This window comes from Urocampus carinirostris, chromosome 19 (assembly GCF_059441175.1).
Source record: "Urocampus carinirostris isolate Australia breed hairy pipefish chromosome 19, RoL_Ucar_1.0, whole genome shotgun sequence".
NCBI lineage: Eukaryota > Metazoa > Chordata > Actinopteri > Syngnathiformes > Syngnathidae > Urocampus > Urocampus carinirostris.
Window position 1 is genome coordinate 24,538,637 of NC_142367.1, and position 13,289 is coordinate 24,551,925.

The window sequence follows — 13,289 nt, forward strand, 5'->3', positions numbered from 1 at the left end:
TTCCGTTCAGTTCCTGACATAATTAAAACTAAAGTGAATAGTTTTAGTATTTTATTCGTACTCAGAGGGTAGAAATGTTTTTTCATATATTTATAACCCCTTTTTATTCGAATCATGTTTGCAAAATATTTGTAGTTTTAAGTTGATTAACTCTTATATAATATTTGTTGGCATGGAGAGGGATGGGCACCACCAGGCCGTACTTGCCCAGGACACACCGCAGGAAGTGTTTCCCCTACGACCCTGGTGGTTAAGGGATCCATTATATATATATATATATATATATATATATATATATGTATACATATGCATTATGTTACGAATGATTTTGTTGCATAAAGAAGTTAAGAAAAAAAAGGAAGTATAAAAGGAGAAAATTAAAAAAGCCAGGTTTGTGGTTATCCCTTTAATTAGTATATTACCAAATATAATTCAATGCAGAAAATGAATTAAGAATTTGAATAAGGAAATATATTATTCTACTTAATTCTATTTGCATGTATTTTTTCCTTCTACAGCAGGGGTGTCAAACTCAATTTTAACCGGGGGGGGGGCACACGATAGAACAAACATTCTGTCAGGGGCTGGATGAGTAGATTAAAGAGAAAGAAAAAGAGATAAAGAAATAAGAGAAAGATGGAGGGAAAAGGAGAGAGGGCGGGACAAAGAAAGAAAAAGAGAAAGAGGGAGAGAGCGTGAGAAACAAAAGATAAAAAGTCGTGAGAGAGGGGGAAAAGAAAGGGAGAGGAAGAAAGAAATCCAGAGAGAAATAGAAAGACAGAAGGAGAGAAAAGAGAAAAGAAAGCGCAAAGGGTATGAAGAGAGAAAGAGAAGAGAGAAAAGGAAAAAAGGAAGTTAGAGCAAAAGAGGTTGAAAGACACAGAGAGAAAGAGAGAAAGAGCAACAAAGGAAGAGAAAAAGAGAGACACAGAGAGTGAAAGAGACAGAGACAGAGTGGGAGAAAAGGGGTGGAAAAGAAAGAGAGAGAGGGAGAGAGAGAAATAAATACAAGTACAGTGTCTTTGTTTGAGGCACCTGCCTTTGGCAACATCAAGTGGACATATTTCAACTTGCAGCTTGTTTTTCTCTTGCGCTTCTCTGAGGTTTGTCTGTTTGACACCTGTGTTCTACAGTGAACGTCCAAGCGACTTCATTTTTGAACTTTTTTTTTATAATAAACCTCATTCATGTCGAGCAACTCAGTATCTCACAACAAAATGTTCATTAACAGTATATATGATTTAAGGAAACACATGTACAATATAACATGTTAAACTAGATAAATAAACACGTCTGAAAAAAAATATGGTGTAAAATTATTTTGTATTTTGTAAGGGAAAATACGAAAGTATGTAAGAGCATGGAGCCCGGGAGCTTGACAGGTATGCACTTGTTACTTTAACTCGATTACTTTCAATGACTTTTGGATTACTCCAATACCAAATATGCTAATAAAAGACAAAATAAACTGAATATGAATAAAATGATGACTCACAACACGTGGTAAGCTTTCTCTCCTGGCTTTGATCTCTGATCTCAGGCAAAACTAACATAAAATGCCACAGAAACAAAATGAAAATAAATCCAACATCATTTTTGCCGTTCCATGTATTCCGTTACTCCCCAAGCCTGCACAAAATGGAGTCATTTGATTCATATTTAGTTTATTTTGTCTTTTATTAGCATATTTGGTATTGGAGTAATCCAAAAGTAATTAAAAGTAATCAAGTTAAAGTAACCCTACCCAACCCTGCTTGCATCTAAAAATACTGTTTGGCACTGCCATCTTTTGGTGAGAATACAAGAATCTACCGTGGCGCTAATGCGCATGCGCTCGTATTTTCCAAAGAAATACTGTCATTATTTAAGATTTTAAATTAGTATTACAAATATAACTTTATATAATCGGATAAAGGGGGTATTGATTAAAAAAAGGATTATATTCGGGTTTTGTTCACCCGGAAGACGATTTAAGAAAACAAAACAGAAGAGCTGTCCCTTTAAATGAGAATCCGTCCGCACTGCGCATGCGCGTTTTATGTTTTACTTTTCTCTAACCTGAGGAGCCGAGCTTGGAGACGCTCTCGCTGCCACTTCTTCGTGTTTATATGGCGACAAACCTCCTTTTTCACATCGTTTTCTTCTCAATTGGAAAAAAAATGGGCGAGCAAGGAACCCGAGTCGCCGTCCGGGTCGACTAACCCCGGACAGGAAGCGCCGACGGGCTGGAAAAAGCGCTCCGAGTGCTCGGTAACCCCGCTTTGGAAGTCAGTCGGCGAGGGAAGAAACAAGCCTCCTCCTCGGAGCTCCACATCCATGTCGGCGGCCGACGCTGTGGTTCCGGGGTGGACTCCGAGTCTTTGTTCTCCCGCGGCTTATGGAAGGCTCCCCGCGGCTCGTCTTGATGGTTGTTGACGCGTTAAAAATGGCTGCTATTTGAAAGAGAGAGAGAGAAAGCGGTCATGAATCAATGTTGGGACGCTGCGGATAAGCTAAAGAGGCTAACGGAGGATGCGCTAGCTCTCGGATAAACGAGCATTTTAACCTTCGTATGACTCATTTATCGCTTTCCTCAACAAAGTGGGGAAAAAAACTCCCCAAAATCCCTCTTTTTGTCATTTAAACATGCGGAACTTTTGGAGTCCCACTTGAAACAGTCTCCAAGCCGAAGTTCCTTATCACCCCCCCTTCAAAATGGATGGAGCCAGGAGATGTTCGGTTACACGACCCCACGGAAGATACTTGGTGGCGGCGTGGGTTCTGATCCACTTGGTCGCCTTGGCCCACTCCTCGCCCCCCAAAGGCTGTGACAAGTCGTGCCTGTCGGGGAAATGTCACAATGGTTCGTGCGTGTGCGAGCCAGGATGGGTGGGAGACCAGTGCCAGCATTGTCATGGCCGGTTCAAGTAAGTTCGGCTTAGAATTGTAGAATATGCATGTCCAATTGTGTCATTATCCATCCATTATCTGCACCGCTTATCCTCAGTAGGGTCGCGGGGGTGCTGGAGCTCATCCCAGCTATCTTCAGGCAGTGGGCAGGGGGACACCCTGAACTGGTTGCTGGCAATGTTCCCTGTAATTTTCCTTACGGGTCTGAGCGTTCACACAAAGTGGGTGAGCAACGCTTCAAACAACAGTGAGCAACCATAATCCCAAGTGTGGCAAGATAATTAATGATCAAACATGTCCAAAACTTGACATCAAGTTGCTGAGTTTCCGGCAATGTAAAATGATTTTTCTCTTTTGAATGAATTGACTCATGTACTATTGCAAAGGTTGTACGGCCTACAAACGTCGTTTGTTCTTACAATTCTTTCACAAGATATACATTTCTTTTTATTTCCTGATATATTTTGACGCATAATATTAACATTTTTGGGGGCTTATTGAGTCGGTTGCCCGATATACAACTGTACTTAATCACAATTTTTAGTGGAAGTACAATGTTGGGAACAAGATTCACTTGATATAATTGGAAATCATTTGAATGCAACAAACTTTTTCTTCTTTTTTCCGTTTTTTTTCTACTGTTTTGTTACTTTTTTCTTTTTGTTCTCTATTTACTTTTTTCCTACATTTCTTATTTTTTCTGGCTTTTTCTCTAAAATGATCCTTCTTTTTTCTCTTCCTTTTGTTTCTTGTTTTCTCAGCTTTTCACTACTTTTTCATTTTGGTATTTTTTTCTTTTTTGTTCGATTCCCCCCTTCCTTTAAGTCAATTTGTGCATAATTTTACATCATATTTGGTCATGTTGGGATTAAAGAAGCAAAAACAACCTGAAGAGCCGTTTAGGACCCGAAAGAGCCGGTTCCTTTTAGTGAGCCGAGCCGAAGAATTCGGTTCTCTACTAACTTTACTCAACTTCGTTCTACTTCGACTCGACTTCAAAATACCGCATTTAGGACACAACGTCAGGGGAACCCGTGTATTTTGACCTTCATGCACTGTAACTTTGACTTAAGTCGCTTCTTAATTAGTAATTTTGAGCCCTGATTTTTGTGCGCTGGCTAGATTTTCTTGTGCGCTGAGAATGTGCGAGCAGCTTAGAGGGAACACAGGTTATAAGGCATACACAATTTTTGAAATTCTTAAAAAAACGTATAAATTAAAGCAAGAACCAATGAGGTGAAAAGGTATGAGAATGTAATAATATGCATGTCGAATGATGTAATAGTTAAACACACTATTAATGTCAAGATCCTGGAGCATCAACATTGCATGCTAAGCCACCTGAAATGACTTGAATTGCAGTTTCAAAGCAAAACAAAGTCTTATCATGGCCATTTTAAATCACTGCTAACTTTATTGGGACAGTGTGTACGTTTTACTACCTCTTAATTGAGAAAAAACTTAATTCAATAAAAGAAAACAATATTGATTTGAATGATATTTTAATAATCTTGAACTAGCATATAAATATGCATTTAAAAACATAATCCTCACTCAGTCAAATATTTTCTATTTATGTGACCTCATATGAGCCTCATCTAGAGGGAGCTAACAATACTATCTATCATCTTGTTGCTACGGATACCTAAAAACCCTGCGAAAGCTGGGTAAAAAGTGAGAAGACAAACCATGCGGTTGAGTCTGTTCTGAGCATATGGATAACCTCCATCCATCCATTATCCGCACCGCTTATCCTAGGTAGGGTCGCGGGGGTGCTGGATCCCATCCCAGCTATCTTCGGGCAGTGGGCAGGGGACACCCTGAACTGGTTGCCAGCCAATCGCAGGGCACACAGGGACAGACAACTCGCTCGCTCGTTCACACCTAGGGACAATTTGGACCGGCCAATTCACCTGAAATGCATGTCTTTGGAATGTGGGAGGAAACCGGAGTGCCCGGAGGAAACCCACGCAAGTACGGGGAGAGCATACAAACTCCGCACATGAAGTCCGGTAGCTGGATTTGAACCCATAACCTCAGAACTGTGCCGCACACGTGCTAACCACTGCCCCGCCGTGCTGCCCATGAACAACCTATATATATATATATATATATATAATTTTTTTTTTTTTTTGTTGACAATATCTCTGTACTATTTGTAATTGCAACATCCATTGCACCCTGGTCATCCTGAAAGGGGGATTACCACATGTGCGGTCCCTTCTCAAGGTTTCTTCATTTTCCTCATGTTGAGGTTTTTGAGTTTTTCCTTGCCCTCATGTTGGTTCCAGATCAGGGGATGGTGTCATAATAGTCAGAAATAATAGTCTGTGCAATAACCTGTGCAGCCCTTTGAGACTCTTTGTGATTAAGGGCGTCACAAATAAAAATGACTTGACTCCCGCCCAAATCATATCAGTAGATGGATTAGTTTGCAATAGTCTTTGATCAGTGCAGCCCTTTGAGACTCTTTGTGATTAAGGGCTATACAAATAAACATGACTTGACTTGTCTTATTTGTATTTTGCCTTGATTTTTTTTTAGCACTCATTTTTGGTTGCATGACACAATGAACCAACATCTAGTAATTTAAATAATACAGACTCTCCCTTTAAAAAATACAAGTTAGGCTTTGAAAATGTATATTTGAAGCAATGTTTTCTTTTGAATCCGTGTGTGATCCCTGATTGAGGACGTGTAATTGCACATCCACTACAGTAGGTGGCAGGTGGTGCTCTTATTGTCAGGCTAGCATTAGCGTACTTGTTATCGACACGATGCAATTAATACCTACAGTGAGAATTTTTAGTGAGTATGGAACATTTTCGTAGTGAAATAACATACTGGAATTTAATTAAATCATGATAATTCATTTTCACCTCCTGTACGAGCATAATATGAATGTGGGAGTGTGTCAAATGAAGGAAAATGTTAGGGGAGGCAATACGACCCTGACCTGATTCTTTTTTAGAGTGAATTATGCTTTTTGTGCTCTTCTAATGGCAAGAATTACTATTGATAAACAGGAAATTGTGGATGCTCTGGGCAATTATAAGGCGTGGTCTCTACTACACTTGAGGGGCTGACATACTTTCATCACAATTCGAGGAAGCCAAAATCAAGCAGCTTTTGTGTAGAAAATCTGAAAGGAAAAAAAAATCTTGACATTAGCTCTGCCGATGGTCACAGTCATCTACAAGTGAATGAGCCACCAAGTGGTCAACATTCATAAAAGCATCCCTTTCTACCATAGCACAAGTAAACCTTTACACACAATTTCTTTTAAACAATCATTCCCCTAAACGTGGATAGGCAAAGCAGGTATTCTTTAATTGTCATTTTTGTCAGTGGTGGTGTTTGTAACTTCAAAATATTCTACTTGCCGAAGCCATCTTCTGGCTGAAATCATCATTGCAGCCAGTGTTCCTTCTAAGCTGCGCGCGTGCGCAATTGCGCACTGCTCGCACATTCTCAGCGCACAAGAAAATCGAGCCAGCGCACAAAAATCGGGGCTCGAAATGACTAATTAAGAAGCGACTTAAGTCAAAGTTACAGTGCATGAAGGTAAAAATACACGGGTTTCCCCGACGTTGTGTCCTAAATGCGGTACTGTATTTTGCAGTCAATGTCGAACCAAGTTGAAAAGTAAAGTCAGTAGAGTTTGTCGAGAACCGGCTTCTTCGGCTCGGCTCACTAAAAGGAACCGTCTCTTTCGCGTCTTAAAGGCTCTCCAGGTTGTTTTTGCTTCTTTAATCCCAACATGACCAAATATGATGTAAAATTATGCACAAAATGACTTAAAGGAAGGGGGGAATAGAACAAAAAAGAAAAAAATACCAAAATGAAAAAGTAGTGAAAAGCTGAGAAAAAAAGAAACAATAGGAAGAGAAAAAAGAAAGAAAATTTTAGAAAAAAGCCAGAAAAAAAGAAAAAGAAAAAAAGAAACACAATAAGATTTTTTTTAAAGGAATTTAAAAAAAAGTTGAAAAAAACACAGAGAAAAGAAGAAAAAGTTTGTGTTGCATTCAAATAATTTCCAATTATATCAAGTGAATCTTGTTGCCAACATTGTACTTCCACTAAAAAATGTGATTAAGTACAGTTCTGTATCTTACAACCGACTCAATAAGCCCCCAAAAATGTTAATATTATGCGACAAAATATATCAGGAAATAAAATGAAATGGATATCTTGTAAAAGAATTGTAAGAACAAACGACATTTGTAGGCAATCGTACATGAGTCAATTCATTCAAAAGAGAATAATAATTTTGCATTGCCGGAAACTCCGCAAAATGTAACTTGATGTCAAGTTTTGGACATGTTTTATAATCAATTATCTTGCCACACTTGGGATTATGGTTGCTCACTGTTGTTTCAAGCGTTGCTCACCGACTTTGTGTAAATGCTCAGACCCGTGGAAAATTAGAGGGAACATTGCTTGCAGCCCCTGTCAAGATCTTCTTGTTGCACGTGCAAGTAAGGTGACTTTCTTAGATGCGCCCTCAAAAACTTTTGGGGTTGGGGTTTGGACATGTATGGATCAGATACTTGTCCACACATCCAGGAAGCCCCCACAACGTACGTTTGCTTCCTGTATCCAGCGATTGAGAGTGTGTAGGCTGTATTTGAAACACTCCATTTCCTACTTTCAACATTTTCATCCTTGAATAACAGAAAATTATAATTTCAACTTTTTAAAGAAACTTCAAATTACACATCTCCCCTTAAATTTAGACATTGTTTATCCAGAAATAATCTTTTACAATGGAAAAGTATAAACTATTTGAAATATCAAATATTGGATTTTTTAATTTCATGCATTCATTTTTGATAAATGCATAATTTTGATTGAAGCAAGGTGTTTTTTTTCCCTCTTTTTTTATATTAATTTCACAATTTCCTTTCACGCCTTTTGTTTTTTGACAACGTGTGATCGCAATTTAGGAATTGTGTTTTTTCCTTATGCAAACGATTAATGTGCTGGATGATTATTTCTTGTCACACCTTTAATGCTGTTGAGGAAGAGTTTAGTTCAAGATTCCGTGAAAAGCATCTAGCCGAGTTAACAATACATGGGTGGAGCACTCTGCTTATCTATGGGACATTTTGTGGTTGAACGCTATCGCTAATGAGCATTTGAGTTTAACCGCTGGATTTTTGTATTATATCATGTAACCTGAGATGATTGCTGCTTATACATACTGTATCCTATGGATGTATACAATAGTCAGAGCTTCACTTTTTCACATTTTGGGACCATTGCCCCTACTTTAACATTGTTCATTTTACCTGTGAAAAGTGATGGGTCTAGGGGACTCGCATGCTCAAAAATCTATGGGTCCCAACAGAGATCTATGGCTCCCCAAAATTTAGTGTTATCGAGGTTGAAATTGTAAAGGCCACCATACCCCCAAGGCCACCGATTACCAGCTCGGTGGCCTTGGGGGTATGGCGCCCGCCCCGAGACTGGGAGGTTGTGGTTCAAGCCTCGGCCGAGTCATACCTAAGACTTAAACATTGGTACCCGTTGCCTCTCTGCTTGGCGTTGGAATTGGGGGGTCTGGTCACCTAATGACTCCCAACACCTCAGTTGGGTTGAGCGAGGGGGCTGGGAATCCCCTCCTCTGTATCAATCTCCCAAAAAGAGTCAGAAACGACTCTAGCCACCTCCCACTAGGGGGATATGTCTGCGGTATATAATATATATATATATATATAAAAATATACCAATTAAAGGGATAACCACAAACCTGTCTTTTTTTTCATTTTCTGCTTTTATACTTCCTTTTTTTCTTAACTTCTTTATACAACATCATAATTTGTAATATAATGCATCAAAGCAAGTGAGCCGTTTGAGAGCCGGCTCTCTTTAATGTGTTGAGCCGAAAAAGTCGGTTCTCTAAAAAGAGACGGACTTTTCACTGCACAACTCGAGATCGGCGTGCAGACGAAAACTCGAACCGCGAGACCAAAACAACATCTGCCGGATCTGCCTCAAAAAAGTTGCGTCCTGGGGACGCACGTTGATTTGAGACTATGCGTCCCCAGCAAAAACGATGCGTCTAGGATGCAGGGACGCGAGCAAACGAGAACACTGCTTTAAAGATAAATTCGGTGATATGTTTTTCTGTTTTCTTCTTACAATTTACCACTTGAAAAAACCTACAGAACTCTATTGCCTACAAATCATGGTTGGAACATCATTTGGAAAAACGAAGCTGTAAATACTTTCCGGACAAACTACTATGGACGAGTGACACCACCCTTAACGTGTAATTACTGAATTTTGCCCTAAGTGACCAATTTCCCTTCTGTATGTTTCTAGGCTGACCGAGCCCTCGGGATTCCTGACAGATGGCCCGATCAACTACAAGTACAAAACAAAGTGCACCTGGCTTATCGAGGCCTAGTAAGTAACTGATGGATGATCTGGAGCTCAGCAGAACAGAATGTATCTGGTTTTTAAATTGCCACGATTCAGAGAAACTGAAGGATGTCATCGCTGAACCTGCACAATTGCTGGGTTGCTACAGCAACCGCAGTCATTGTGAGGAAAAGGCTGGTTCAATCAGGAACATTGCACTTACAGGATACTGGCCGCAGGGGTTATTCGTTTACCTTTTTGCTGATTTATCTTGTCCCCGAATCGGGTGAAATAACCTTGCAGTTTCACTTAGCGTTCAAGAGATTAATTCATGTCGAAGGGCAGATGCTGAATCTGCATTGTTTTCCTCTTTCTCTGCAGCCCGAATGCCGTGCTGCGGTTACGCTTCAACCACTTTGCTACAGAATGTAGCTGGGACCACATGTACATTTACGATGGGGATTCTGTGTTTGCTCCTCTAGTTGCTGTTTTCAGGTGAGGACATGAGAGCAAAGGTAGAGGGTTTCCCTCAGAAATCTTAGTAAACCTGGTGGTCAGGGACAGAACCCAATGGGAAATGATTACAATTCAGTAATGTCTCGGTTATCGCGGTTAATGGGGACCGGAACCCCCTGTGAAATACCGCAAAGTAGCATTCCACCTTCACAAAAGCCGTACCGTATTTTCCGCACTATAAGGCGCACCGGGTTATAGGGCGCACCCCCAAAAAAATAGTTTTTGGTCCTATATTTTCCTTACATAAGGCGCACCGGATAATAAGGCGCTACAATGGGAACGTCAACAAAACAGTCGGATAGTTCAGTCCAACTTATTACCCCCTTAACATTCCCAAAGCTTGCAAAGAAGCAAATACGTGTCCGTACGATGTCACCAAACAAACATTTCTTAGTTTCCATTTTATTTTTTGCTGGCAACTGTGTGGACAGCAAAGTAAGAATTTTATTGTGCAGGGAAACGGGGTACTTTACTGTGCATATGACAATAAACACTTTGAATTTAATTTAGTTTAAAAATAGACTCTACACAGAAACATCAAGATCGTTCTAAAACAAGATACCGGGAAAATATAAATCCGCATAGCTCACCTAAGTTCTCTTGCAGCCTTCACGTTCATTAATGATACGTAACCATGGTCTTCTTACAACCGTGAGTGTAGTAAATCCAGGAGAGTAAAATATTTACAAATACAGAATAGTAAAACATGTTTTCTCTATGCCGTAGTGCAACCCAACTTGTGATTCACATTCATCTTTTTGGGCCAATTGCAGGCTTTGTTTCGCCCCTTTAGCCTATGCGAGCCTGTAAATGATAAAAAGGATCCGCCCCCTTTACCTCCGAATAACTTTAGCCAATAGTGACTGATTCAAATGATGATTGACACATTGGTTAGGAAATGAAACGCCGGTATATAAATCCCAGCATACACCACAGACGTCTTCGCCTTCGGGGGAAAATCGAGTCGGCGGCTGCTTGCTTTAGTTGCAAGACTTTGCGACTTAATATTGATCGCACTGTATTATAAGGCGCATGGTCAGCTTTTGAAAAATAAAGGCTTTTAGGTGCGCCTTATAGTGCGGAAAATATGGTACCTTGACATGAGATCCTTATCGACTGAGAGTATACAACTAACAAAATAACAACCATGTATCTACAAATAATAACACAGAATTGCAGTTGAATGAATGCTCTTTATTTTCAATATACAAAAGAGAAACTGAATTAGAGGGCTTCTCCTTCCAGTGCTGGAAAGCGATTTAGAGAGCTGGCTAGCTGCACGCTAGCATCGGGCAACCTCGAAAAGAGCCAGATCTCCTTGATAATCAGGGTTGGGTAGGGTTTCTTTAACTGGATTACTTTCAATTACTTTTGGAATACTCCAATACCAAATATGCTAATAAAAGACAAAAAAAAACCTAAATATGAATAAAATGATGACTCACAACATGTGGTAAGCTTTCTCTCCTGGCTTTGATCTCTTTGATCTCCGGCAAAACTAACATAAAATGCCACAGAAACAAAATGAAAATAAATCCAAACAGCTTGCCAACATCATTTTTGGCGTTCCATATATTCCGTTACTCCCCAAGCCTGCACAAAATTTTTTAATTTTTTCATATTTAGTTTATTTTGTCCTTTATTAGCATATTTGGTATTGGAGTAATCAAAAAATAATTCAAAGTAATGCAGTTAAAGTAACCCTACCCAACCCTGTTGATAATGTAGTTTCCCACAAGTTGTAGCTCCAAGTCATCCATTTTATGGGTAATGGATCTGCTGTTGGTGAGATACAGGCTTGGCAGGATTGCTTAAGAGAGTTGTAAGCCTAACCGTACAATCGGCCGAACGTTCAGCCTCGCTATTGCCTTCTCCCCAACGCTGCCTCAGTCTCTTCCCGGACCCGATTAAAATCCACTGTGCACTATTTTGCGCTATTTTGATTTTCTTCAGAGAAATTAAATTCATACATTTATTTTCAATTCAATGAGCCGCTAAAGCTACTAGCTGACGCCATGCTAGTTTGTTTCTGGTTGACACATCAACTTGTGTGCCCGCCCCGCTTTTTGACTGACAGCATACGCCAGCCTATCGAAGTCACGCTCACAGTCACGCCCACCCAACACACAAAGCCCTGAATAACCTGCCCCTTTGATGGTGTTTGCTGTCTGCTCCGAACACAATGCACAATATGTTGATATCAATAACAATAAAGTCAATTCAATTTAAAATCCGCGGAGCAGTGAACCAGAGATAATCGAAATGTGAAGTAGCGTGGGGTCGCTCTACTACTCAGATATATCTGAGTGGAACTCCTGGTGTGTTGAGATATGGAGGAAACACAAAAGAATTCCTTCTATCCCTACTTGGTTTAAAAGACAAGCATTTTTAAAGTGCGCTGCCCAAACCCAATCATCTCACAAAATAACCCTATCAATTCTGGTGACCATGACAAAATCTTTCCTAAATCTCATCTCTATTCTCCCCACTGGAACTCGTGTGCTTTATTTCAATCAAAGGGCCAAATAAAGCGGATTTTTGCTTGATTTTCACAGCGGCCTCGTCGTGCCGGAGGTCCGGGGAAACGAGACGGTCCCCGAAGTGGAGACGACGTCAGGCTATGCACTGCTGCATTTCTTCAGCGACGCTGCTTATAACCTCACAGGATTTGAAATATTCTACTCGTAAGTTCAACAGCTCCGACAATATAAAGTGTTTAAACTAAGGCTTGGGGTGTATTTGACACCTGATGACCATATATTAGCAGTCCGCAGCCTCTCCTAAAATTTAGGGCCTGGACAATTATAATCGGCAGATTACGACCAAAAGTAAGGTTACTAAAGCACCATTATCTTGCACACCTTTAGATAGATAGATAGATACTTCATTCATCCTTGTAGGGAAACTCACACTTCCAGCAGTATCCTCTTGTTGAAAAATAGAATAATAAAAGATATAGAATACAAAAATACCCAATATAATGTGTTGACACAGAGTATTTCAGTAGTGCTACGGAAAATACACACTGTCATAAAAATAGGGTAATGTGGGGGTGGGATATAATGTGGGCTTTTATTCCCCTGGGTGTAGTCAAAGAGGCTCATGGCATGAGGAAGAAATGATCTCCTCAGTCTGTCCGTGGAACAAGCATTTATATATGTAATTCTGTCAAAATGTTTATCACCACTGGGAAAAAAATAGGATTTGGGTGTGCCTGTTGATCAGTTTCAAAATCATAGTGTCTTCTGTATCCTTGATATATTTTCTATTGGGCACTCATAAAAAAACTTTTAAGGCAATCAGCATATTAGAAAGTTCAGCAATGTGGATATTCATCCATCCATCCACCCATCCATTATCTGCACGGCTTATTCGCAGTAGGGTTGCGGGGGGGCTGTAGCCCATCCCAGCTATCTTAGGGCAGTGGGCAGGGGGCACCCTGAACTGGTTACCAGCCAGTCGCAGAGCACACAGGGACAGACAATTCGCTCGCTCATTCACACCTAGGGACATTTTGG

General features: G+C 40.2%; 1 protein-coding gene across 1 annotated transcript in view; it reads left to right on the forward strand.

Annotated features, from left to right (window-relative positions):
• The first annotated feature begins 2,039 nt into the window (after positions 1-2,039).
• atrnl1b (attractin like 1b) overlaps positions 2,040-13,289 on the forward strand; it is a 146,473-nt gene continuing 135,223 nt past the window's right edge. Inside the window, exons 1-4 of the mRNA XM_088323704.1 lie at positions 2,040-2,906; positions 9,217-9,300; positions 9,637-9,750; positions 12,327-12,455. Of these exons, the coding sequence (XP_088179830.1) occupies positions 2,695-2,906; positions 9,217-9,300; positions 9,637-9,750; positions 12,327-12,455 (539 nt within the window). The 5' untranslated portion in view covers positions 2,040-2,694. The remainder of the gene's footprint in view (positions 2,907-9,216; positions 9,301-9,636; positions 9,751-12,326; positions 12,456-13,289) is intronic.